The sequence below is a fragment of the Panthera tigris genome, chromosome B1 (genome assembly GCF_018350195.1).
Source record: "Panthera tigris isolate Pti1 chromosome B1, P.tigris_Pti1_mat1.1, whole genome shotgun sequence".
NCBI lineage: Eukaryota > Metazoa > Chordata > Mammalia > Carnivora > Felidae > Panthera > Panthera tigris.
Window position 1 is genome coordinate 3,171,775 of NC_056663.1, and position 25,666 is coordinate 3,197,440.

The 25,666-nt window shown below is 41.6% G+C and overlaps 1 protein-coding gene across 1 annotated transcript in view; it reads right to left on the reverse strand.

Moving 5' to 3' along the window:
* Positions 1–25,666, reverse strand: part of CSMD1 (CUB and Sushi multiple domains 1) — a 669,247-nt gene that overhangs the window by 327,268 nt on the left and 316,313 nt on the right. The window contains exons 17-18 of the mRNA XM_042982757.1: positions 15,964–16,133; positions 11,435–11,591 (exon numbers count right to left, since the gene is read on the reverse strand). Of these exons, the coding sequence (XP_042838691.1) occupies positions 11,435–11,591; positions 15,964–16,133 (327 nt within the window). The remainder of the gene's footprint in view (positions 1–11,434; positions 11,592–15,963; positions 16,134–25,666) is intronic.

Sequence of the window (25,666 nt, forward strand, 5' to 3'; positions counted from 1 at the left end):
ACAAGAAAAATTTTATATCCCTTTGAACAGTAAAAATAGCTTTTGATTGATTCCAATGTTGTAGAATTTCAGAACTAGGACTGTCCAAAAACAACGACTTATTTACAGAAGAAAAGTATGTGCTGCGATATGACAGATCACACAGCTGACAGGTGACACAGCTAAGACACTCAGTCCTAGTTTCCGGACACAGAGGCGGGTGTATTCCTTTGGCCTGAATTTCACCAGTAAGTTAAATCACTTGACCATGTGTATACACTCTTACATTTGCTACGGAGTGCTGATAACTGGATCATTCCAGAGTCTTTGCCAATTTCAAGCTGAAATTTCAAATTTTTTCACGTCCTCGTCTAAGAGTTTAGTTTTGTTATTTAACAGGGGATTATGCTCATATCACTGTTTGCTGAAATGTTTACTTTGTTAAAAAAATGAAAAAAAAAAGACTCATTTAATTATCTGGTAGAGATCTAAACAGCCTTCGAATGTCTTAATGTCAAAATTCATTAAAGTGGAGAAAAATAAAAATTTAAAAATAAAAATGGAACTTTTGGAAAAGGTAATTACTGATCTGTTCCCCTGCACAATAAAAAATAAAAATTTCTTATGGCGTTTTTTTCTCCTTACAGAATTATTACAAATGCCATAATACATGCAAGAAAAATCAAAATCAGAGATAAACTGACTTGTGATTCATTACCCAACACTGCCTTTCTGACACGGCAGAGAAGTCTCTGTGAATCTCTTCTTCCCATGAGTGACCTTTTGCAAAAACAATGTATCCATGACTTTGACCAATACAATAGTGATTACTTTTTATTTCCCCTAAAGAAGAGCGGAGCAAAAATTCCGTCATCACTCTTGCCATAAAATGCTCGATTTTATAGCATTTGGTGATATCATCTGTCAGCCTCCATTTATTTCTCTCTCGAGTCATATGCTTTTAGTTTAATCCTTTAAATTATTTATGTCACCCTTCTGGAGGCTCTTTTGTCTTTCTCAAGGTACTGATGGTTAGCAGTATGTCCATCCGTTCCAAAAGATGAGTATACATAGCTGTGTGTGTCAACTGGCAAGTTGTCACAAAATAGAAGGAATAATTAATTATAAAACAAAAATACAATTCACAAAACTAAATCTCTGGGGAAATCCTGTAAAGCTAAGTAGAAACTAGTGCAGGGGCACCTGGGTGGCTCAGTCGGTTGGGGATCCGACTTCAGCTCAGGTCATGATCTCACGGTTCGTGAGTTCGAGCCCCGCGTCGGGCTCTGTGCTGACAGCTCGGAGCCTGAATCGTGCTTCGGATTCTGTGTCTCCCTCTCTCTCTGCCCCTCCCCCGCTCAGGCTCTGTCTCTCTCTGTCTCAAAAATAAATAAAAGCATTAAAAAAACTTTCTTTTTTAAAGAAACTAGTGCAGACCAACATGCACGTGGAACTTTATAGGATCCGGAGGACTGCGACGTAGGTCACTAGGGTGACCTACGATCCTAATTAGGGAATTTTCATGTTGTCACAGAAGTGAAGCATAGGAAGGTTTCACTAGAGCTTTTTTAAACACTGTAAATGCTTATATTTTAGTCTTTACGATGCTGTGCATGTCAGTAAGGGAGCAAGATGATGAAACATCCAATTAGAAGGCCAGGGACACGGATTCCACAGCCACCTCTAGCTCTCATTTGTGTCTGACATTGAGTAAATCAATTACGTGTCACCTCGTGCCACTGTCCTTTCTTAACATGGTCCTGATCATACTTTGCCCTTTCCTCTCTCTGAGAAATGATGACGATTTATGTCCGGTTTCAGGACAGCCTCACCTTGAGCCACCCTACGGTGGGAGGGGTTTCTGTTTCACAGTGTGGCACTTCCACAAACACTCATCTGCACACCCCTTTCTTAGAAATGCCATCGCGTTTGGCTCCACTATTTTCTTCCTGATGTCTTACGGTAATTAAACAGCTATCTTGATTTTCATCTAAAAGTGTACACACCAGAATAAAATTTTCTAATGCAAACCAAGAATTATACGCTGGGATGGTGGACTGGGGACTGGTTTTTCATATGGCATTCCCAGAGATGTGAATGCCTTTCCTCTTTATAATATGCCCATCTTGTTTTACAGTAAATACAGAGTTCCTTCCAGGACTTTCTAGCAGCCTGCCTCTATTGTATCTGAATTACACGGACAGTTTTTTCCATTGTGACATTTCCAATGAAAGTCATTCTATTTTGAAGGATGTATTGTATACAATATGTTTCTCTGGGTTTTCTTGTAGAAGCAGAGTAAAAATGCAATCTTCTGAATTCTTACCAGAAGGTGTAAGCTTATAAAAAAAAAGTATGGGCATGTCTTGATATATTGATAGAAAAGGTTTCCAATGATACAATTACATAAGCATAGAGTTCTGGGCTTGTCACACTACTGACATTACAATTTTCTCTCCTTGTAACACTATCCTTTTTATAGCAAAACAAATTGAGTATGGAATTTAATTTTTCACTGAATATACACTTTTAAAAAACATATTAGTTGGAAGCCTATTAGAAATAAGCTTTTTTCCCCCTCTTTTTTCACAGCTGAGAGTCACTGTGTTGCACTTGATAAGAATTCATGGAAGAATTGTTTCAACAGCGATGCCCAAACTAAAATAAATCTAACATAAAAATAATGAAGTTAGAGGTATATGGCTCATTTTTCTGGGAATAGACTTAAACATATGAGTGTGCAGAGATAATTTTTAGATTAAAACAAAAAGAAACTGTCAGACTTAAATGTTTAGGGCTTTCTAATTGTTTTTTTCTTTTAAGCAAGTTGTGAGACAAGTACATTTTGTGGTTGGAGCCTCAGCACCAGGTTTTACTTTTCCTTTCTCTGTGCCTTTGACCCTTCTGTGCACCACACACACTTCTACTAGGCTTCTGTGGAAATTCACCTGCACCCAAATCCTTTACCGGGGTCGCTTTAACCCTCATGACCCCGAAAGACAGACTGAAGTCACAGACAGGTGCATGCTTTGGAGATTTGGGGGCCTAAAAAACAAAACCCAGGAGCACCTGGCTGGATCAGTCAGTTATGTGGCCAACTCTCAGCTCAGGTCATGATCCCACAGTTCGTGGGATCGAGCCCCACGTCAGTCTCTGCGCTGACAGTGTGGAGCCTGCTTCCAATTCTCTCTCTGCTCTCTCTCTCTCTCTTTCTCTCAAAATAAATAAGTGAAATAAATAAAAATCATTAAAAAAACAACACTGAATCCATGACAGTACAGAAAGTGACTCTGTGACTTGTATTGTTTGCAACTAGAGATCCATAACTATTAACCCAAACATATCCTGGAAATTTAAAAGTTCACGGAACCAATCAAATTGTATGTTTCCTCTTTTTAAAGGTCTACCTGTATCTGCAAGTGAGTGCACACACACAAACACACTGTTTTTGAAAACGGAATTATCTGAAAAAGAATTAAAAAACAAAATTCCTAAAGAGGAAACTGTGACGGACAGACCTGAATGTGACCCCAGGACCCCACCAGTGCCTGACACTGATGCCCACGAAATCCTCTCCCCTTCCGGAGCGTGGGCCAGATCTGTAGCAAGGTGAGAGAAAGCTTTAGCCCAATGGAGGCCCCAGATCTGGTGATTCTGAGTTAGTTGAAATGGAGATGATCCTGGGTGCACCTGACTCGATCACATGACCAGATGAAAGTCCCCCAAAGAAGGCCTGGGCCCCCAAGACAGAGGCCTCTCCTGCTGGTCAGAGAGACCAGCAGTGCCCCAGAACCCCAGGAGCTTGGCCTCGTCCTGCTACCGGAAGGAAATGAGTTCTGCCCACAGCCACGGGAACTGAAGCAGGGACACCGGCTTTGGGTGAGACCGACTGGATCACGGCCTCGGGAGACCTTGAGAGGACCCAGCTGAGCCAGGCCCCGTCTCCCCACCCCCCGGGAACTGTGAGTGATAAAGTGTTTTAGGTCTCTAACGCTTGTGGTGATTTGTTACACAACAGTAGAAAACCAGTGCACAAAATAACTGCCTATTGCTTCGAAACACCATTATACTATTACCTGCCAGTTACCGTAGGGAGAACAAATCACGCTTATTACATTTTCCAGCAGTTTTATCTGTTGGATTAATGGCTATTTGAGAATAAACCCGTGCTCCATAAGCCTTTTTTTTTAATGTTTAGTTATTTTTGAGAGAGAGAGAGAGAGAGAGCAAGCAGGGAAGGGGCAGAGAGAAAGGGAGACACAGAATCTGAGGCAGGCTCCAGGCTCTGAGCTGTCGGCACAGAGCCTGACACGGGAGTCGAACCCACAAACTGCTAGATCATGACCTAAGTCAAAGTAAGATGCTCAACTGAAGGAGCCACCCAGGCACCCCTTCCTTGGCACAATTTTAATCTTAATGGAAACAGAAGAAAAATCTGTCAGTGTTGGTGTGGGTTTATGTGTGAGCTGGTTATTTTCTCCACCTCTTCCACACTGACCTTGGTTGCAGCAAAATTATAAATTCTTTTACAAAGTACTCATTGAAGGAAACATCACTTTGACATGATTTTCTAGGCTATGCTACACACCATAGAGACCGAGGATGTGGTGAATGCTGTTGAAGTAAACTCCAAAATAACAGCACTTACACACATGCAACCAACAGTGTTTGGTAACTTTGTGAATACCTTTATTATTTATAAAATTAGATTCTAGACCTTATACTCAAGAACGGCCATTTAACTTATACAGATCTTCCAAAATACAGTGGTAAAAAAAAAAATGGAATCAGTTATGAAGGGAACACAGCATTGTGCATGTGACTCTCCTTCGGTCATGGAGGTAAACTCAGAAGAATCTCTATTAGCAATGGAAAAGAAAAGAAAAAAATAAATGGGCAGGTCTCAGCGCGCGCACACACACACACACACACACACACACACACACAAACCATGTGCGGTGATGGCTGTGCTAACCTTCATGTGGGGATCATTTCACAATACGTGTGATGTATCAGCTCACCACCCTAAACTTACAGAATGCTGCCAATTAGAACCCAATAAAGCTGGGGAAAAAGCCACGTGGGCAGACTGGCTCCTGACATAACCGAGTGCACCGACCTATGCAGGCTCTCTAGCGATGCTACGGAGAACTAGCTCTCCTTATCATCCGTGACTTCAGGGCCTCGAGATGGCAGTTTCTGACTTATGCGACTCTTCCCCATCCGGTTTGCTTTCGGTAACTGGTCGCTCATGGTGTCTGTATATCCTTCACACCTGCAGCATTTCTGACTTGTCCTGAAGCACGAAGGTGACAGTGCTTCGTAGTACTTCATTACGGGCCTTGAGAATCTATTCACAGCCGGAGCTGCTCTCTCACTTATACCAGCAGTTACTGTTGGTGTCATTTTAGCCCCAGCAGCACGTTAACCCCAGGTGACAGCTGGGCAAGCCCACATCTCTGGGTTCGCTTTTCTCATCCACAGAAGACACCGTAGCTTGTTGGCATCGATGCCAACGTTCCTACCGCCTAGTGATGGACGCCGGCAAACAGAACGAGTAGGAGCTACCATGGAGGAGGGTGTGAACGGACGGGCCACTCCGTAGAAACCGCCAACCAACTACGGGCACATCCCTCTGTTTCAGATGATGGTTGTGGAGGAACATGAGATTGATCTCCACGTTTCCTCCACAGACAATTCATGCTGGGGACAGGGGAGCAATTTTAAGAACGTGGAGAAACGTGCCACCTTTGAGAGTTTTGGTGGTGAGGCCACAGTAAGGAAAGTCCCCTGAGTGTTCGTAGTTCCCTACGAACCTTCCAAGGTTCCCTCAGGACCTTCTAAGACCTGATAATCGTACCACTGTCAGTTGGCCATTCTTCCATCCCCGACTCCCACGTAGTTTCATTCCTCAAATACCACTAACGGATCTTCCTTGATGTTGACCACTACCTCTGCCTAGTTTTTAAAAACTTCCATGATCAGATTCCTGCAGCCAACCATGCCTTTACTCTTCTCCTTGTCACACACGCTGCATCCTATCCAGACTCCCATACCCATCATGTCATGAGCACAAAGGTCGCATCCATCTCCTCACATTTCCCTCAAGTCTGCCTCCTTCTGCACCAACCCAGGTCAGCTCAGGTGATCGTCACCTACTAAGTGACTGTGGAGGTTACCTGCTGTTGCTGAAGGTAAGGCTCTGCCTCCTGAGAACCTCACATTTTACTGGTGTGAAAGCAAAAGGTGCACAGACAAACTATTAGAGGTTTGGAAGACATATAAGAAAGAGCAGACGATTCTGTTTCAGGAAGCTGGACAGCAAGGCAGCTTGTACGCAGGAACAAGCATTTAAACTTAATCTAGAGGAAAGAAGAAAGGGATCTAGCAGGAAGGAAAGAAAATTCTGGAAGTTTGTACTGTGATTCCGGCTTTCAATGATCTCTCATTCTTCTGGAAAATTCTGTGTGTGTGTGTGTGTCTTAAAATATAAGAATCACATACTATCATCAATGGACTATAGTTTATTTGGAGAAAAATAAAAAAATATATAAAAAAAGAATGTATTAAGAGCCAAAAATCACAATGTAGTAAGGGTCAAAACGATCAGTCAGTGTGAATCAGGGCCATGAACTGACTCCTACAACAATAGCTTCAGATCCATTCCAGAGTTGAGAATATAAATATTTAGTCACATTTCTAACAATCTGTGTTTCACAAGTCCGACATGTGACTATCGTAAGACATTTATTAATAACAGGAAGCCTGGCTTTGCCTACTCTGACTCAATATAGTGCTAAACATTCAGTATATAGGCAATACCTGTACAGTTGTTGGTTAATCGGAAAATGGATCCAGTAAGACAGCCCCGAGATGTGTGTCCAAACTACAGTTATTTTACTAAAACCCCCAGGTAGAGAATTTCTGTTGAGTTGCCACAGAGGGCTCGTTTGGTTCTCTCTACTGAAATAACTAAGAGTATACAATCCAGAAAGCCTGTGTCAGATCCAAATCCTCCCATATGTCCCGCGGTAAAGTGGGTCTGAAGAGCGACTATTCTGGGAACATTCTCGTGAAACTCTAAAAGAGGTTAAACATATTTTTTAAAGAATTCTGAATTCAATATAGGATTTTTTTTTAATTTCCAGAACTACTTTTCTATAAAAGTAGTTGCTGAAATATTTAGAAAACACAGCAATCCACTGCCAATGTACTTTTTCCTGATACTTGAAGAACTTTGCAATCACCAGGAGAAAGCAAACAAAAATGCTTAAGTTAGATAAGGTGAAATTCTTATTGCCCTGAGAGGGCTCTGTGGAATCTTAGAGCTTCCTGGAATACAGCTTAAATAGCAATGATATATAATCTAAGCTTTTTGTCTTACAGACCAGGCATCTGTCCAAGGTGCCGCAGATAATAAAAAATGAACACCCATGGTCCCTGATCTCAAAGACCTTATGGGTCATGTTTCCATTCGACACACTTATAGAATCGGAAGACTATGATTTGTTATGAAAAGAAACAAATCTGTAGGGGCGCCTGTGTGGCTCAGTAGGTTAAGCAACCAACTCTTGACCTCGGCTCCAGTCATGATCTCATGGTTCCTGGGATCGAGCCCCAAGGTGGGCTCTGGGCTGAACATGGAGCCTGTTTCAGATTCTCTCTCTCTTCCCCCCTTTTTCTCCCTCCCCCCTACTCTCTCTCCCTCTCAAAACAAAGAAATAAACTTTAAAAAAAAGAAAAAAACAAATCTCTAATAAAAAGGAGTGTTTTTGTAATAGAGGAAACTTTATTTCAGTTGCATATTGCCCTAACCTACTACTCACAAACCAGCGGCTGCTTAATATAATGCGTTTACCCCATGTTGTCCCCAAGATACCCGACTTCTCTTCCTCACCAATGCCTTTGCATGTATAAATATCAGACAATACGTGTGTTAGTCAACAAGGCGGGACCATCTAAAGGCTGTGAAATTCAGCTCATCCTCAGTTCTGGGCTTCAGTCAAGAGACCTGAATTGGGGTCCTGGCTGGACCACTTCCGGATATGAAAGCTTCAGCAAGCCACTCAAGGATGTGGAGACTCAGTTTCTAATTTGTGGATAAGAGTAAAAGGAGCTCTTTAGCAGGACACAAAATTACCAAGATGGCAAAATCAGGTGTGCGAGAGTATGCTGTAGATATTAAAGAGATTCAAATATTATTTGTATCCACTTCAAAAATGTTAGGGTGTTTAATAAGCTATATATTTACTTTCTGTTGACACTTCTGATCCAATGGTGTGTGCAGATTAATTATGGAACTGAAACATTTAAATATGAATGTTTCCTTAAGTGATGCAATTAACTATCAAGAGGCAATTACAAAAGTCTTTTGAAGTTAGCTGAAAGTGTCTTTACTTAGTCTTAAGCTTTAATAACTTGCTCAAAACATTTTATAACCATTCATTATTTCCAAGCCATCTTTTAGGGATGAGTATTTGATTCCGGTATTCGATCACATTGTGGGAGCTTGGGATTTTTTTTAATTAATTACTTGGTGTTTAAAGCTAAAACTTTAATGTGAAGCTAATATTATTTTGATTATATAGCCATCAGCACCACCAATTCTATATTACAGATGCGTTTTCCCATCTGGCCATGTGTTCCAGCTCTAGGACAACCTCACAAGTGGAAATTGCACCCAGGGAGCATCTGTGTTTTTGTAGGTGAAGGCAAAGAGGGAAAACAGGAAGAAAAGATAATTATTCCCATCAACTAAGTTATACTAAGAGCTAAATACCAATCATTGAAATGTTTGTTCTCAGAAACTCAGAAAGTTTGTGCTGTTATGTAATGAAAAAAAAAATCTGTATGATTAGAGTGCCCATAAACAGATCCACAGATTCAAGTTTCTCAGAGTTACCCAGAGAAACAGCTGGGCTGGGGGGGGGGGGGAAGCAGTGTGCAGCAAAAGGTCCTCAAGCTATGCTGGATACCATGGAGAAACGTGGGGTTACACCAGCCACGCGTCATCTAATGGAGGCTGACAATAGCACAATGAAGCGACCCTTCTTGATGTGACAAGGTGGACATTATACACAAATGAAGCCCACAACTTCTAATCTCAGCCCAGTCACGTGATTTTAGGACATGATGGCCCTTCTTAACTGCAATTTGGGAAGTAAGCGGGAGTCAGAATTCTGGAAACAGTCAAGGGACCCCATCCTTGGTGACAGGTCCAGTTAGCTTGAAGTTCCAAAAGGCAGGCACTTGCTGCTGGATATCTTTTGCATGACCATGAGAATGTAGGAACACATGTTCACAAATCAAGAATTACTCCAGGGCACGTAGAGAGAAAACAGGTAGCAGAAACTAGGGTTGGGAAAACAACGCGATGTGAAATAGAACCAGATATATTCTCTATGAAGCAGGCGGGGAAGGGTGCACGTGAGCTTAGTTACCTCCACACTTGGAGTGGTACTGAGAATCGAGGACACGGAAATGCACAGGGGAGACAGGGAAACACACAGCCCTATGCTTTCTTGTCCCTGCTGACAAACCGTAGCGGGACGCACCATTTGTCAGACGAGCTGAGGCGACGACAGGATTGGAGGAACACGCCAGGTGTGCGTGGAGATACCCTTTATTTACAATAAACTCTCAGGTTTACCTAGGGAGTTTTCCAACCGTTTTCTTTCTCAAGTATCCAACGTCCTCTAAGACTAATATGACACGTGTAACAGCTAGGAGGTGGGGGTGAATGCAAGTGGGAATAAAACAAAATCTATGAACATACTGATGGAAAACCCAAAGTGGAAGAAAGAAAGAGGTTGCAAGGGTGTCCACCTTAGTCTGAAGCAAAGCCAAAGGGCTTTACAAGAAGCCTTTGAAACCTGCTTCAGAGGGACATTCTGAAGAGTCAAACTCTAGTAACAAAAAACTATAATCATGAACTGGTTTTATAATGCCCCTGCTACTAACTTACTGTGCATGCAATGTAATTAATATCCTTGCTGTTTACTGAATCTCGTAAATGGCTATTTTCATGATAACGAAAAACTGGTTTTCTAGTGTCAGCTACTCTACTTCTGTGTTTGCTCACCAAGTCTTGCAGGCCTTTCCCTGTAATTTTGCCCACCAAGGGGGATTTTAGGCAATTAATCTTCCTTTGAGGCACCTGGATTAGCTCTGTGTCTGGGATAATTATTATCATTTCCAGGCCTTCATTTGCTTCTCTGTCAAATAAAGAAATCAATCTTGATGATCACTAATACACTTTCATGCTAAAAAAATCCAAAATTTTGTATTTTTTGGCATGGCTTTTGGTGTAATAAAGATTTTTAAGCAGCAGATTAGTGAAAGATTGGACTATCTGGTACATTTCATTGATTACTTGATTTTCACTATTTATCCACACCAAGTAGCTCATGTCTTACCTTACTTGTTTGGAAGTATAAATGGTGGAAATAACAGTGACCATACTGCAAATAACTCTTTTAGAAAGCACAGTCTCTTTTCCTTCTTTATTTTATGTACTTCTTTCTCTTCTTCATTCTCATCTTTAAAAATATTTTTTGGGGGCCCCTGCGTGCCTCAGTCGGTTGAGTGTCCGACTTCAGCTTAGGTCATGATCTCACAGTCTGTGAGTTCCAGCCCCATGTCGGGCTCTGTGTTGACAGCTCGGAGCCTGGAACCTGCTTCAGATTCTGTGTGTGTCTCTCTCTCTCAAAAATAAATAACCATTAAAAAAATATTTTCTGTACTTTGATTGACATTAATCAGGGGGCACTACAGGACTCTGTGTAAAACTGTAGGTCCGCGATCACAGCCTGACTCCACCAGCCCATACACCTGGTATCTTCACAGCAAATCCTGAAATTCTTTGTGTTTAGTTTTCTTATTAGGACGTTAGTGGTGCTAAGAAAGAGCTTAGTACGTGGGGTTGTTTTATTTCATGACATTTATATGTAGTATATGTGACTAGATAAATTACACACATGTAACTGACATTCTGTAATATATAGATTCTAATATTTATATATGTAGATATAATAGTAAAGTACTGATGTAGGGTAGACAAAGTTATTGCTATTAATTACATCAAACATTCATTTTAAATCTTTCATATGTACAAATATGAATCTTTGTCAATGCATACTATATTATAATCAGAATTTATTAAGCTCAGAAGCTCTTAAAAGTCATGATAGTTTCTTTTCAGGTACAGTCATTTTCTTATGAAAATATTAATGCATCTAAGAAAATAAATTTCAAACTATCACTTCTGGCAATGTGTCTAAATTAAGAATTAAATATTAATTCAGAACACAGTAGGGAGACCAGAGGAAAAAATCAGTATTTAAAATGTATTAGCTAAGCAAAAAAAAAAAAAAAAAATCATCAGCGAGGTATTAGATGAACCCCGAGATTTAAAAAAACAAACAAACCTGAAATGATGACGTCATATGCTACTTACTCGTATAGGTGAGCTGGAAACCCTGGTCGGTTTCAGAGCCATTGGTGTTGAATTCCAGCCACAGGTGATTGGAAGTGCTGTTAAGGACCAGCCCCGTGAGCTCATTCTTAGTGAAGGACCCCAACGGACGCGATGAACTGTCTTTTCCATCATACACCTAAAGAGAAGTCACAGTGTGAATCCCCATTACTTAATTCTGTTTGCAAGTTAGCAATTTTAATATGATATTCAAATCTTCAAACACATGACCTCGTGCGGTACTTGAAAAACATATACAGTTTACTGAAAGTTGAATGTTTAACCCTGCGAAGCAGTCTTCTTTCTTTAGGTTGTATCATTACCATCAACACGAAAGACACGAGATTCCAACTGTGGTCAGCTCATTCTACATGGATCACTTTGGGAGTCCTTCCCATGTTCACTTAAAATTAAATACACCTTTATTTGCATTTCCAAGTTCCATTATTGACCTTTCTCCCCCTCCCTCAGAATGCACTTCCCAAGGTTGAAGGGGCGTACACAATTTTAGCCACAGCGTCGTCTGTGAACTATCATGCAAGTATTTGGACATCCCTCCTACCTGAATGTAATACAAGACAAGATGTGGAAATCTTGTCACATTTTGCAGCCTTTGAGATTGAGGGGACTTTAGTCTTGAATTAGTTGTGATAAAAGAATCCCATCATGTAATGACATCAGAGACACGTGCTGTCTTCCTCTAGAACACTTCGTATTTGACTTTACCTTCCTAGGTGGTCGTAAAGCATGGGTGTTTAAAACGAGTATTTGGAAGGCAAGTAGACACGTTTGGTTTTGTGTAGATGTTAGAGGTAAGGGAGAGGGGGCATTCGGGGTTGTGTCCCTGACTTTCACTGAGGGAGACCACCCTGGGAGTGGATGAGTGCCAGTCACATTTCCTAAGTGGGGATTGGGTCAAACAATTTAGGGCACAGGCACGTGGGATAGCTCACAGGAACCTTTTATGCTAATGTCAGAATAGACTAGATTTGCATTCAGGAATGACTGACTGTTGAGGCCCCCCAACAGCCCTAGTAAAGTGTCCAGAACAGAATGCACAGTGGCAAAGGATAATCTGTTTGCCTCTTTGAACTATTGGAATGGTTCATAGCAAGGAGCCACTGGTATGGATAAGGGTTTTAAGAAAGAAAGAATGAATGTGTATTACATGGGAAAACATCCAGTTTTTCTTGATTAAAAAAAATCTTAATTAAATAAAGGTCATGAAAGTCCTCAGTAGATTTGTCCAATGTCTGTTCATTTCCCCACTATTTTCCTTCTTACATGGATTAATTCTTACTTTTCTTCTCTCAACTCCCTTCTAATAAGCGTACAGAATGTATACCTTGCTTGACAGACTTACACATGTATACACACTCCTAAAAGATAAGAGCACATTTGGGAAAATTAATTTTATGGCTCATTATTTTACTCCTTTCCAATTAGATAAGTATGTGTGAGAGGAGTAGTATCAAATACCCTACAACTCCTCACTAAAAGCCAGTAAGAGGCTATCGTGGAAAAATCATCCCTTGACTCAACATGTGGATTCATCAGACATGGTGTGTCTGCGACACCAGAGTGTAACGAGTTTTAAGTCCAGAGGAATCTGGGTCAGAAAGAAGATGCCCAGACCTTGCGAGAAAGGTCTCGTCTCACGGCATATACCACACGATTCTCTGTAAGTTACAGAAACCCATAGAAATGAGGGGCATAAAAGCAAGGAAACAGTCACATAAGCTCGATCCTGAGAGTTCTAGAGCACTGTCAACAGTCACCTCCACTGGCCGTGACTGGACACTTCCCACAGATCAACTAGATCATCTGGACAGCATCCAGCTTCCAGGATCCTCAAAGCTACAACCACTCAAAATGAATCATAGCAACGCTGAATTATGGGCTTCTCCCAGACCATAATTCTGTCCTGTCTACGCCGCAGGCAATGAGCTCTGCGCTTGGCAGGGGGCATGTGAGGAGGAAGAAGTCATGCACCATGCAGAGCATCATCCTGTCAGCTCCCTCAAGTTACAAATCTGGATTCGAGTTTTCTGTGGACCACAAACGACCACCCAGATGGTATCAGAAGTCAGAAGACTTGATTTTTAATTCCACTGAAATTAGGAACAAGCCACAGCAGTTCAGCATAACACCCGCTGGTCACACGCCCTCGTCTAGCTGCTGCCAGGATCCAGGTGTTCCTTTTTGGTACTGGAGAAAGGCTCCCCGAGTCCTGTTACTACAAGGCTGAACTCTGTGCAGCACAAATGGTCCTCTGATTTTGAATTTAACCCATGCCCTCCGCCCAGAGCGGGATGGCCGAGTGAGCAGGTGGCCGCCGGTTAGGAGACATCACGCAGCATCCTGAGTGGCAGGGTGGGGGGGTGTTGAGGGGAGGGGGTCTTTCCCAGTTTTACAGAGCTATACCCAAAGGTCCGTTTCCAAAATTAACTTTGTGTTCCATATATATTCCTTTCATGACATTTCTTTCAAGCTCTATTTCTCTTACGTGTTTTATTTTTCCCATTTGATGTGAGAAAACATATTTTTATACGTGGAAATCCATGCACAAAACTTTGGTCTTTCTTACTGGATCCTACTATGTACGAAGGAACGATGTGAATAGCATTTAAAGCTAAAAATAAGAGAATCCCACTTGAAGAGTTTTTGACAGGAGATATGTATTAGCATAGCCAATAAAAAAATACCTGCTTGCAAAACATTCAGCATTTCAGATGACTGACAGTTTCTCTGCAATTAAGTGAGGTAAGCATGATTTTTTATTTGCTTTTTGTTATAATCAACAACTTTAAACTACGTGCAATCACAAATGAACATCATTCGCTTCTTCTGCAGCAATATTTATTAGTGTACATTTTATGCGGTATCTCTAATCACTCACCTACACCAAGCATGGTTAATTGTTACTTACAAGTTTTCTCTGAAGGCTTACTGACTTCTAAATTTGAGGTTATCAGAGAATTCAGAAAATGGTTCCTTACGACACAGCTTTTTTTTTTACATCGGTGAGAACATATTAGTTTCCTGCCTGAAAATCACTTCTTAATTACAGAGCTTCATGATGTCAGCATGAGGTTTTGAAAGACTATTACAATAGAAGAACAATGACAATAAACCTGGTCTTCTCAACAATGACACTGAAATAGTCAAGGCCGGACTTAGGAGGGAGTAAGGCACTTTAGGCTTTCAGTGCCTCTGAAGTGTGAACATAACAGCTGATGAGGTCAGGGTGGGGATCCTGGAGGGACCCCTCTTCAACCGCTGTGCAAATGGATGACAACCGGGAAGTCAGTGATGGTTCCCTCTCAACTGGCTCTTTGCATCTTTTCCCGGTGTTGGCAGCTCAAGGCGTGTGGACTCTCCTGAATGTGAGATGCGTCAATGTGTGAGTCCATGTAGATGTAAATGTCACTGGAAAACCCTAGAACTTCACAAGGAATGAGAAGAGAGATGTCTCCCTCCTGCCACAAATGAGCTGTGTCCCCTGGACCGGGTGCTCACTCCTCACTGGACCGAGCAGGGTGACAGGTTGGGAGGTGTCAGCCATTAGTCTGATGCCCCTCTTTGCATGCCCTCGCTCTCCAGATGCCCCTCCCTGGCCCCTAGATCCTCAAAGAGTTACAGGAGAGGTGGGAATTGCAGTGGAAACATTAGGGATTATGGGGGCATTTCCAGCTAGAGCTGGGTTTCATAGACCAATGCAAGCCTTGACTGTTCCTAGAATCCATTTCTGCTGGGGTATTTTTTGTTTTTTGTTTTTCCTGGAGTCCACCTACAGGGTGGTGGTGTGCTGGGTCCCGCACCCCAGAGCATTTCCCCGAGGCTCTGGTGCTCTGTATTGTCTGATGCACAGAACCCTAGTTTCTGGTCCTATTCCAAGAATGTCCCTGAGTGCCATGAACACAGCTCAGACTCGCCCACTGAAATTCTGTCTTGTCTGGCATGGCCTCTCCACATGAGCTCTGCTTTATGGTCTGGTGATAGCGGCTGGGCTTGCTTCCACTAGCACATCAAAATCTTTCTCACTCTGAATGTTGGGACCACATCTAGTCATCGAGAATGACTATTCAAAGCGTGGCCTTGGGGGCCCACTAGCTTTAATAATCACGCGTGCTCAGCGCAATCCTGGACACATCCACCGACAGTATATTATTTAAATCTCAAAACATCCCTTGAAGATGGGCATCATCATGTGTTTTCACACATAAGGAAGCTAAACCTCAAAAATGCTGAATAATCTGCCCAAGACATACAGCGAATGTTAGATCCAAGATTGCAGACTAAGATAGATCACAGTCTACACTCACGCCACTGAGGAACATGGCTACATTCCCCCTTCTCAAACCAATTGGCTAAGTAAGTTGGAAAAAATATGTCCATCTAAATGTGTGTGTGTGTGTGTGTGTGTGTGTGTGTGTGTGTGTGTAGATGGACAGATATTTAATTTGCTCCTTGAGAAGAGACGGAGTCACATAAAAGAAGATTCTTCTTACCTTCAGAATGTCTCCTTCAAACAGCTGGAAGGTCCGTGCTCTGAGGTGGATCCCCTTGCCAGCTTCTGTTTCTATCTTATAGATACACTCGTGGTTATTATCGTAATTTGATGGGAAATTTGGGGACAACAATGTTCCTTCATTTCCTTTGACACTTGCTCCGCATTCAGCTAAAATAAATAGGACATTAAAAAAGAAAGAATTGAAAAGTGGAATTACTGATTTTAACACATAAAAATTCTACAATCATGACGGCCCTCTCCTCTCTCAATGTATGTTTCTAATTAACATATTGTTTTTGTAGATTGGTGTTTTTTTTTGTTTTTTTTTTTTTTGTTTTTTTACTGTTTACCAGCTGGACAGGAAATATTCTCTACTCATTCATTTTCAAGATTTCTTATCTGTTTTCAGAGTACCTCTTACTCCACAGAAGCACAAAGAGATCTCGAACAAAATCGCTACACCCAAGCACACCGGCTGTGTCATAGAGCAGTCATATCCCTCCCCAGGCCTCATTTCTACTTCACGAAACGTCCCTGCCAATGCCACTGTGACAGCTCTGTGGTACTTAAATTGATATTTTGTGGCATCGACCCGAACACATTTAAAGGGGATCTAAAGATAAATAAAACCACTCAGCAGCCCACCAGTGTCACAGCACCGAGCCTGTCTGTGTTCCATCTCGGGACAAAAGAACATTCAGTGGAGGTCAATGTTATTTTCTTCTGCCCTTCTCCTGAAGAAAGCAGAGGTAATTCACTTCTAGATCCAAATTTGCATAAAACAGTATTTAATCAGGGTAAAAAATAAAAATAAATTTGGTCTTCACATTATGTCAACTCAGACAGAGTCACTTAACCTCTCAGCTCACCTTAAAAACAAACGGTTAGCCGAAAGACTACAGCTTTAAAACCCTGTTAAGTCCCAAATCACCTCAAAACAATAGAGGTGCCGTGTGTGTGTGTGTGTGTGTGTGTGTGTGTGTGTGTATGTCACAAGAGAGACCCACCAGATTCTGCACCAAATAATTTATTGGCCACACTGTGTGGCAAGTGCAGTGATTTTTAAAAACTCAACAAGATAAGTATGAGTCTGAAGAACAATGGTCGAGTTGGAAAGTGACAATCAGGGAAATGCACCATTTTAGTGGGGGTGAGGATGAGGGAGAGGGACTCACAGTGTGCAGTGTTGTGCCATGTTCTGTAACTTTGGCGGACATGTTGTGCGTGTCCATTTTCATTAATTGTGACCTTCCTCTCACAATTAAGAACATCACCTACACTTGTAGCCATGATCCCGAGCCTCTTTGCCAGAAAATTGCTACAGATTTAAGATCAGCTCGTAATGATTTGTGCACTTGGATCTCATAACGTCCCCATGTAGAAGGGCTGGGAGAACAACCGCACACAAGAACTTGGGCTCACCTAACCCTTATGTAGTTTGTTTGTTTTTTGTTTTTTTGTTTTTTTTTTAATTTAAGGTTTATTTATTTGAGAGAGAGAGAGAGAAAGAGAGAGAGAAGGTGGGCGGGCAGAGAGGGAGAGACAGAATCCAAAGCAGGCTCCAGGCTCTGAGCTGTCAGCACAGAGCCCCACACGGGGCTCAAACCCATGAACCATGAGATCATGACCTGAGCTGAAGTCAGAAGCTTTACCGACTGAGCCCCCCAGGTACCCCATAACCCTCATGTACTCTTAAGTGAAGACTTAAAGGCAGGCTTTGCTCAGGATCAGGGGGGAACGTTTTGAGAAATAAACACCAGGAGTGGGTGAGCCACCAAAATGGTAATGGAGCTTCATAATATGATTTTAAAACCACAGATATATATTTATATTATATTTATATGTAATCATGGTTTTTAATTATAATCATCTTTTAAAATCTTTTCTAAAGACTACAAAAATATATGGGGAGACAGGCAAGTGATGTGTCTCTCAAGCTGGATATCTGCCTTTTGAACAGTCTTTCTGTGTTAGCAATCTACTGATTCTTAGGCCATCTCAGATTGAAGACATACATCAATCAATTTATACGTTAAATGCAACAAATATTTTAGGTAAGTAATCCCCTTGGGAAATGATAATAACTAATGGACATTCTTATATGTTTTCTGCCTTTTTTTTCTCTCCTAGAGAAATAAGACATTTTAAAACATAAAAACCAGGATAAATGGAAAGGATATCAAAACAGCAAGGTAGAATATCGCCTTTGGCTGCTCTATGGATAGAGCAGTGGGGGGTTCCAACTTGTTAAAGATATCAGGGTGGAAAAAAAAATTTTTTTAAAAACCCAACTGAATTCTGATAACTGGACTCGAAAACCTAGTCACAAATATTAGGGGTTTTTATTTAAAATTGAATTTGACAGTGATCAATAAAGTGAACCATTCAAAAATGAAATTTAAGTCCTTTTATCCATTACCTTATGAGTTTGAAAAGAAGTCTTGCAATGGAAGATGTAAAAAATACTGATACTGTAGCAAATAGGTTATTTTTAGTCTAGGAAAACATTGGAAGAAGGATTTGTATGGCTAGAATAACTGGCTGTGTGTATGTGGGTTTACCGTACATCTGAACATGTCAAGTCTATTATTGACTGTGTGCATTACAAGTCACAGTAAAGTACAGGCACTCTTGAGTCAAACCTCCCTAGAGGTGGACCGGAGGTGAAAGGGATAATGAGGGTCCTGGCCCTCCCTCTGGTCACCATCTGGTCATCAGGAGAGGCTGTGGTCTTGTTTCTTGACTGAATGAGGTCAGGAGGATGGAGGGAGGGTTGGAACGCATAAGGGGTAATTAATTGAACACAGTGGTAAGTCTACGCATCTTGAACCCAAGTGTGGAATGCAAGCTTTGCCTCTCTCAGGAGCTATGAAAACACGTATGAGAAGTCCGAAGGTGTCTTCAGGGGGCACTCCGTGAGGAAAGCAGAGCCAAGGAGAATCAACTCTGATGGGTTTCATCCACAAGCCCACCCCTGAGGAAAGCACTACCCCCTCCCAAAGACAGGGGCTCGGCCATGTTCACATTCGTCCTCCGTCTGTATCTGTGGTTCGGCATTTGTGGAGAATGGGTTTTGTTCTCTCGTTTTCACCGTGGTTGGGATCTCTTTCTTTGGTCTTCATCCCACTGCGTTTCTATTCTTTTCTTCTCCTTCACACATTTGTCACGAGGAGAATCTTCCAGAACCGGCCAGAGGTGTCATTTTTCAAAAGTGATAATCTATCATGACAAGGCTGACACGTAAATTCTGGTAATTGTGTGTCAGATGCTTTTCTAAGTTCTTTACACCCAGGGATCCCTGTTACTTCTCAGTAACCTTATCAAATAGGTCAATGAACCACATTTCACAGGTGAGGACACTGAAACAGAATAGCTGAAAAACCAAGGGCTTTTCCCAAGGTCACAAAACTAGTACAGATCAGTTATTGAGTTGACATAAACTCTACACACTTAGGAATGGAGTTGTGTCCCTTTGTATCCTAACTAGTGATGAATACACATCTTAGTGAATAACTCACAATATTATTAATTATGAAAAACAATGAAACTAAGATAGTATGGGTTTGCTCTATATGGGTGTATCCTTTTGAGGACTTTTGTTTGGGACAGGTCACCGGTTAACTGGAGATGGTATTTGTTTCCACATTAGCATTTAAGACACCAACCATATACTTATTTCTCATAATACAGCAAAAAGGGAGAACTAGAGAGAAGACTCTGGCCTTTGGATACATGGGAAGGAAAAAAAAACTATTAAATCTAAAGACGTAATTTTACATCTCTTTTTATTAGGATTTGGATCCTGGGATTTCGCTTTAAGGCAGACATATAGTAAGAGGTGCTAATTAAGTGCACTATATAGAAATAATAGGTGTGGGCAATCGTTTGGCCTGTTGTAACCCTTTGTACACAGACGATTTGTTCCTTTAACCTGCAGAAACGGACCTCCTGCAAGTGAGAGGTACATGCTCCCCCCTTCACAGTAAAATCCCACTGGTGTCAGAGCCACTGTCTCTCGGGCTGAGACACGGTAAAATCTCTAAGTGAACATTCAGCAGTAACTCATTTATTTCATATACAACTGAGCCTCAATAAACACGACCAATACGTTTACATGTACAAGGATGGAATTTCATTCTTCTAATGTGGTGCGGTGCTTAAGGAGTCTTTCATGTGCATTTTTCTCCAAGAGTATGAAATTGCTTGTAGAATATACGAGCTTGGTATGTTGATTGTTTTTAAAAAAATCTACTTCAGTACAGTGTTTTGTATCATACAGTTCCATACTAGGCACATCACTACTTCATTTATATTTGTATGCCTTTATATTCTTCAAAGACTTTCATGCAGATTATCACGTCATTACTTTTTTTCCTCTTAATTCGTGACCTTTACACCGCTCCTCAATTTTAAAACAGTTGTCCGGTTGGGCTGACACCATTCCAGTGAGCACGTGTGGCTGTTGCTATCGTTTTCCGATTCTGTGTCAAGAGCCGTAAGAAAATACGACATCTCAAAGGCTGAACGTGATTTGCCATTTTATCTCGACGCCTTGGTTCATCACTCAACTTGGTGCTAGCAGGTTTGGCAACACCCGGGGTCTAGGGAGAGACCTACGTCGGGGATGCTGCAGCGGGACACGGGGACAGGCCGGTGTGAGACACAAAGGCTGCTTATGTGGCTTCAGGGACGTGACTGAGGTGGGCGGTCATCAGAGAACCGTAGGAAATCTGGCTGCAGGGAGACTTGGCCAGACCTCGGGGAACGTGTGGGCTTCACCAAACCAAGGTGCAAGGTCCCTAAAAGTTTGGAGCACACAGGTGTCCAGACAAAGGGTGTTCGGAGAAGAGGAAATGCCCTAAGAGAAAGCAAAGAATCTTGAAGGCTCTCAAAGAAAACAAAAAGGGTGCAATGGTGTGACAATGGGTTTGTGAAGCAAATTCTGGAATTATTAGTCCAGAGGAACACCAAGGAAAACCAAAGAAGTAATGGCAGAACAGATAAAATATAGTAACACTCTGCCCACTAAAGCCTGGGACTCTATCCCATAGGAAATAAAGAAAATAAGACACTAACAGTAAAAAGCAAGTGCGCAGAAAATTACACACTTTAAGTCATTGGAGTTTCAAAAATTCTTTGAACTTGACTAAAAATATCCATTGTAAACCTCTATTACCAAAGCAATTAAATGTATCAATTTTCAGTTCTTTCAATAATCCATTTACAATTGCTTTAAGATGAATGGATATAATTTTCCTTAAGATGAATCATTTGTTCTTTTTCTAAAGAACCCACTGAAATTGTAATTAAAATTGGATTGTCATTTAGAGTTTCTTAATGGAAATGAAGTAATTAAAATTAAATTAACTTAATAGAAAGGAGCCAATTGATTTCCCATAAATTCTTCCTTCAACAGTATCTACCTGTGAAGCCACCCTTATTCAGCTCAGGCTGCCATCACCAAACACCCCCCAACCTGGGGCTTGAAGGACAGGCATTTACTCCTCAGGGCTCTGGAGGCTGACTTTCAAGGCCCCTGGCTGTGCCCAGATACTCTGTGCGCACATCATAAACCTGATTCAAGCAAAATCTTTGCCAAAGAGCTTTTCCCCAAAGTAACACTGAGCCTGCACACACGCCCCCCGCCCCCCAACAGGGACTTTCCTGAAGAAAGTGACAACATGCGAAAGTTTTGGTGGCAGTGATTAAAGTTTTGTGGAAATTGCAGTGGGGCCTTTGAGACCATTGTGAATTTGTAAATTGATTATTTTAAATTAATTAACATATATATACACACGAAGTCTATATTGTATATCAGAATCTCTACACATATGTACTCTATTTTATATATAAAGCCAAATTATTTAAAATGTGCAATCTTATTTTTACTCATAAAGAATATAGAAGAATTGAATAAAATGCTGATTCTACTTTTAATCTACTTATTATCCTCCGAACCTTTATTTCCTTAATTTAATGCTATTATTGAGTTACCTTTTAAGATTCAATTAAATTCAGAGATTAGTTTCAGGTTTTAATTTTGTTTCAGAAATTTTAAACCCACGGGGCGCCTGGGTGGCTCAGTCAGTTAAGCCTCCCACTTCAGCCTCAGGTGAGGATCACAAGGTTTGTGGGTTTGAGCCCTGCATCGGGATCTGTGCTGACAGGTCAGAGCCTGGAACCTGCTTCAGACTCTGTGTCTCCCTCTCTTTCTGCCCTCCTCTACTTATGCTCTGTCTCTCTCTCAAAAATAAATAAACATTCAAAAAATATATAAAATAAATGAAGAATTAAAAAATTTAAAAAAAAGAAATTTTAAACCAAAAATTCAAGAAATAAATGGAAGCAACAGACTGGTCAGCATAGGGATAGATAGAATTGTTTAGACAGAATTGTTCAAAAGATTTAAAGCTGAGTTCAATTTCTCAAAATACAGGCAACCTATTTTGTTTTACCATGCTTCTCCAAAATATTTGTAATCCATTAAACAACTGAGGCTAATAGTGTTGACTTTTTTTTTTTAATTATTTTATTCCATCCACGGGCATTGTAGTTTGTCCAAAAATTGAATTAATTAAGATATTCAACAACAGGATAACTCTCGCTTTCACTGAGTTTTCTTTTAATTCTCTCGGCAGATATTATTTGGTAATTAACCTGATGTAGATATAGAGGCTTATCATACTCGGCCTGAAAAAAATCGTGTGTTCAAAACCTGTGTGTTCAATGATGCCATATTAGTTTAGAGAACTCTACTGGACACTCTTCATGTCTGCTCTCTAACTCCGCCCCTGTTGGGTTTTGTTTTTGTTTTTTTTTTTTTCCCCAACAAGATGTCACAAGACATCTCAAATACCATAAAGTATGTTTTTTAATACTTTTCCTGATTCTTCAACACCTGTGCAGACTGACCTCTAAGTATTCCAATACAACCAGAGCTGTCCTGGGACTGAGTGGTCAGGAATGGGCACGTGACTCTCTACTTGGGCCAATCAGAGGCAACCCAGCGACCCCACAGAAAGGGATTGCCTCGGGGAAAGCACGACCCTGAGATTCCACAGTGTGTGCAGACTTGAGAGCCGTAGGAGGAGGCCCCCGGGGAAGGCAGGGAGTGGCCTAATGTCTTCCCTTGGGTTGTGGAGCCTGAGGATAAAGCCAGCACCCAGGCGGGGAGAGGACAGGAGAGATGAGAAAACAAGGCATCAGGTCCCTGATTACATCTGATCTAACCCGCCCACCTGAAGTTGTCCCAACTTATTTAGTTATATTGTCAGTAAACCTTCCCTTTTCCTTAAACCAGTTTGGGCTCTTTTTTTTTTTTTTTTTTAACTTGGCAATAAAAAAAAAACATATTGAATGATATGCATAAAATGTAATGCAAATGAAAAGGTGGCACAAGAGAGGGCTTGCACATTTCGTCACAAATCATGGAGTACACAATGATACTATTTCTAGTACTCTAAATAATTAGGTTGAAATAGCCCTACAATGAAAAAGTGCAAATAAAATGATCATTTCTCTTTCATTTACAAGTGAACTGATAAAAGAGAAAAATAGCTCTTAGTTTAGGTGTTCACTAGAAATTCTGTTTAAGATGAGGTGTTTACTGGATGAAAACAAAACAGCATGCTCATAATTCAGTTGACTTTCTTCTGATGTCACTTGTGATCTTTGGAATGGATTCGCAATTTTTGGATTTGCAACTATGAATCGATCACTCTTCTTTCTGTGATTTTATTTTATTTTTAAAAAAAATTTTAGTGCTTATTTGTGAGAGACAGAGAGAAACCGAGCACAAGTGGGAAAGGGACGGAGAAAGAGAGAGGGAGAACAGAATGGGAAGCAGGCTCCAGGCTCTGAGCTGGAGGCGCTGAGCACAGAGCCCTATGAGCGGCTCAAACTCACGAACCGCGAGATCCTGACCTGAGCGGAAGTCGGCTCGTAACTAACTGAGCCACCCAGGTGCCCCCTATTTCCATGATTTTAAAAGAAGGAACACAGGCACAGAGTTTAATGAATCCAAATGTTGACATCAAGAGAAAAGCTTTGGAGGGAAGCAAACTTTGACAAGCATCTATTGAATAAGGCACACAGCTGGATTTTAGGGATGAGGTAGCCCCCAGTGTTAAGAAATAGCCTCATGGGAGGCAGAAACGTTAAGGCAACTTCCACAGAATGGAGCTTTTATCACGGAGGTCCCACCAGCCAGCAGGTGACGGGGTAGAGACAGCTCACGCGTAAACTGAGTTCAAAACGATGGGGCAGAGTCAGCTGGACAGAAAAGCAGGGTGAGCACAGGGACGTGAGGGAACAGCACAGACAAAGACACAGAGGGAAGGAGAGCCGGGGTGACCAGGGGCCTGCACGGGCTTCCCCTGCTGATGCTTCAGTACGTGGCTGAGTCGTGCAAGAAGGTGGAAAGTCGGGCCAAGAAATAATGGGCCTCGTGTGCCACCAGAGTCACCGCTGGGGGCTAACAGGTTCTCCTAAGGGGGCACCCTGACGGGGCTTGGATTAGATCGATCACTCAGGGAGCTCCGTCCTGCAGCCTGGGAGAAGCTCCCCAGGGCCGGGCAGACACAGAGGGTGGGAGAGCCTGAGCTGAGAACTAGGTGGGACACCGGATCTTCAAAACGGGCCACTAATTAGACGTGGAGAAGGAGAGAAAAGGAGAAATACCAAGGAGTTCCCGAGGCCTCCTGGGTCAGCTGGGGGTCAGCTACCAAGAGTCACATTTTGTCTACAGGAACTTTGCGCCCAGGTGGGCTGGAGGGAAATTCAGGAAACACCAGGCAAAATACAAGAGGCTAAATAAAGACAGGGCACACCCAGGCCCCTGGGTGGTGTGACAGTGCAGGGCCACAGTGAGAAGCGTGGTTTTGGGTGCCCTGCGTTCCAACATCGTAAGCACGTGACTGTGGGCCAAGGTCCGAGACCCTTTGTGTCTCAGTGTCCTCATCTGTACAGCAGAAATGACAGTCACAGTACTTCATTAATTCTTGGAAGTGAAATGAGGCAACACACGTAAAGAGCTTGGAGTGGTGCAGGCTCTGGAACTAGGGGTGATGGGTGTTAACTATGGGTTCTTAGTTTATATTTTAGGTAACAATGTCAACACCCAAAAAACAAGAGGAACAGTGTACAGATAATGAATCTAAATCAAACAGGCTCACAGCAAATGGCATACTATACTCAACAGAGTTGACCAATCAGTAGACTTAACGTTCCATGTGTGGGACAAAGCTTTGGTTTCATTGGGTTGGGAGTTTCTTCCAGATCTTAAACTATCTCATTCAGAAATTGTCAATTTGGGGAACACGGATTCTAGGCAACCTAGGAATTCCCAGGACCATCGGCAAAATACCGTATCTCTTTTTTTTGAGACAGAGTTCAGAAATGGCATCCAAATGTCAAATAAAAACCATAACCAAAAAGAGAGTGAAAACCACTATTTTAGGGGAAAGACAGACAATAGACATTTACAGATAGGTGCCCTGGTGAGAGAGAAAGATGGCTTGATTCATGTTTACTTGTGTAATTTTTTTTTTTTTAAACGAAGTCCTGACTGTCAGAATATCATTAAAACACAAAAGGACCCTATTACCAGTTGAATCAACAACATCCCTAAACTGTGCTGACAACTGAAGAGATTCTTTGCCATGGGAAAAAATGGGTCTTACTACAGTAACAACTTAGTATTT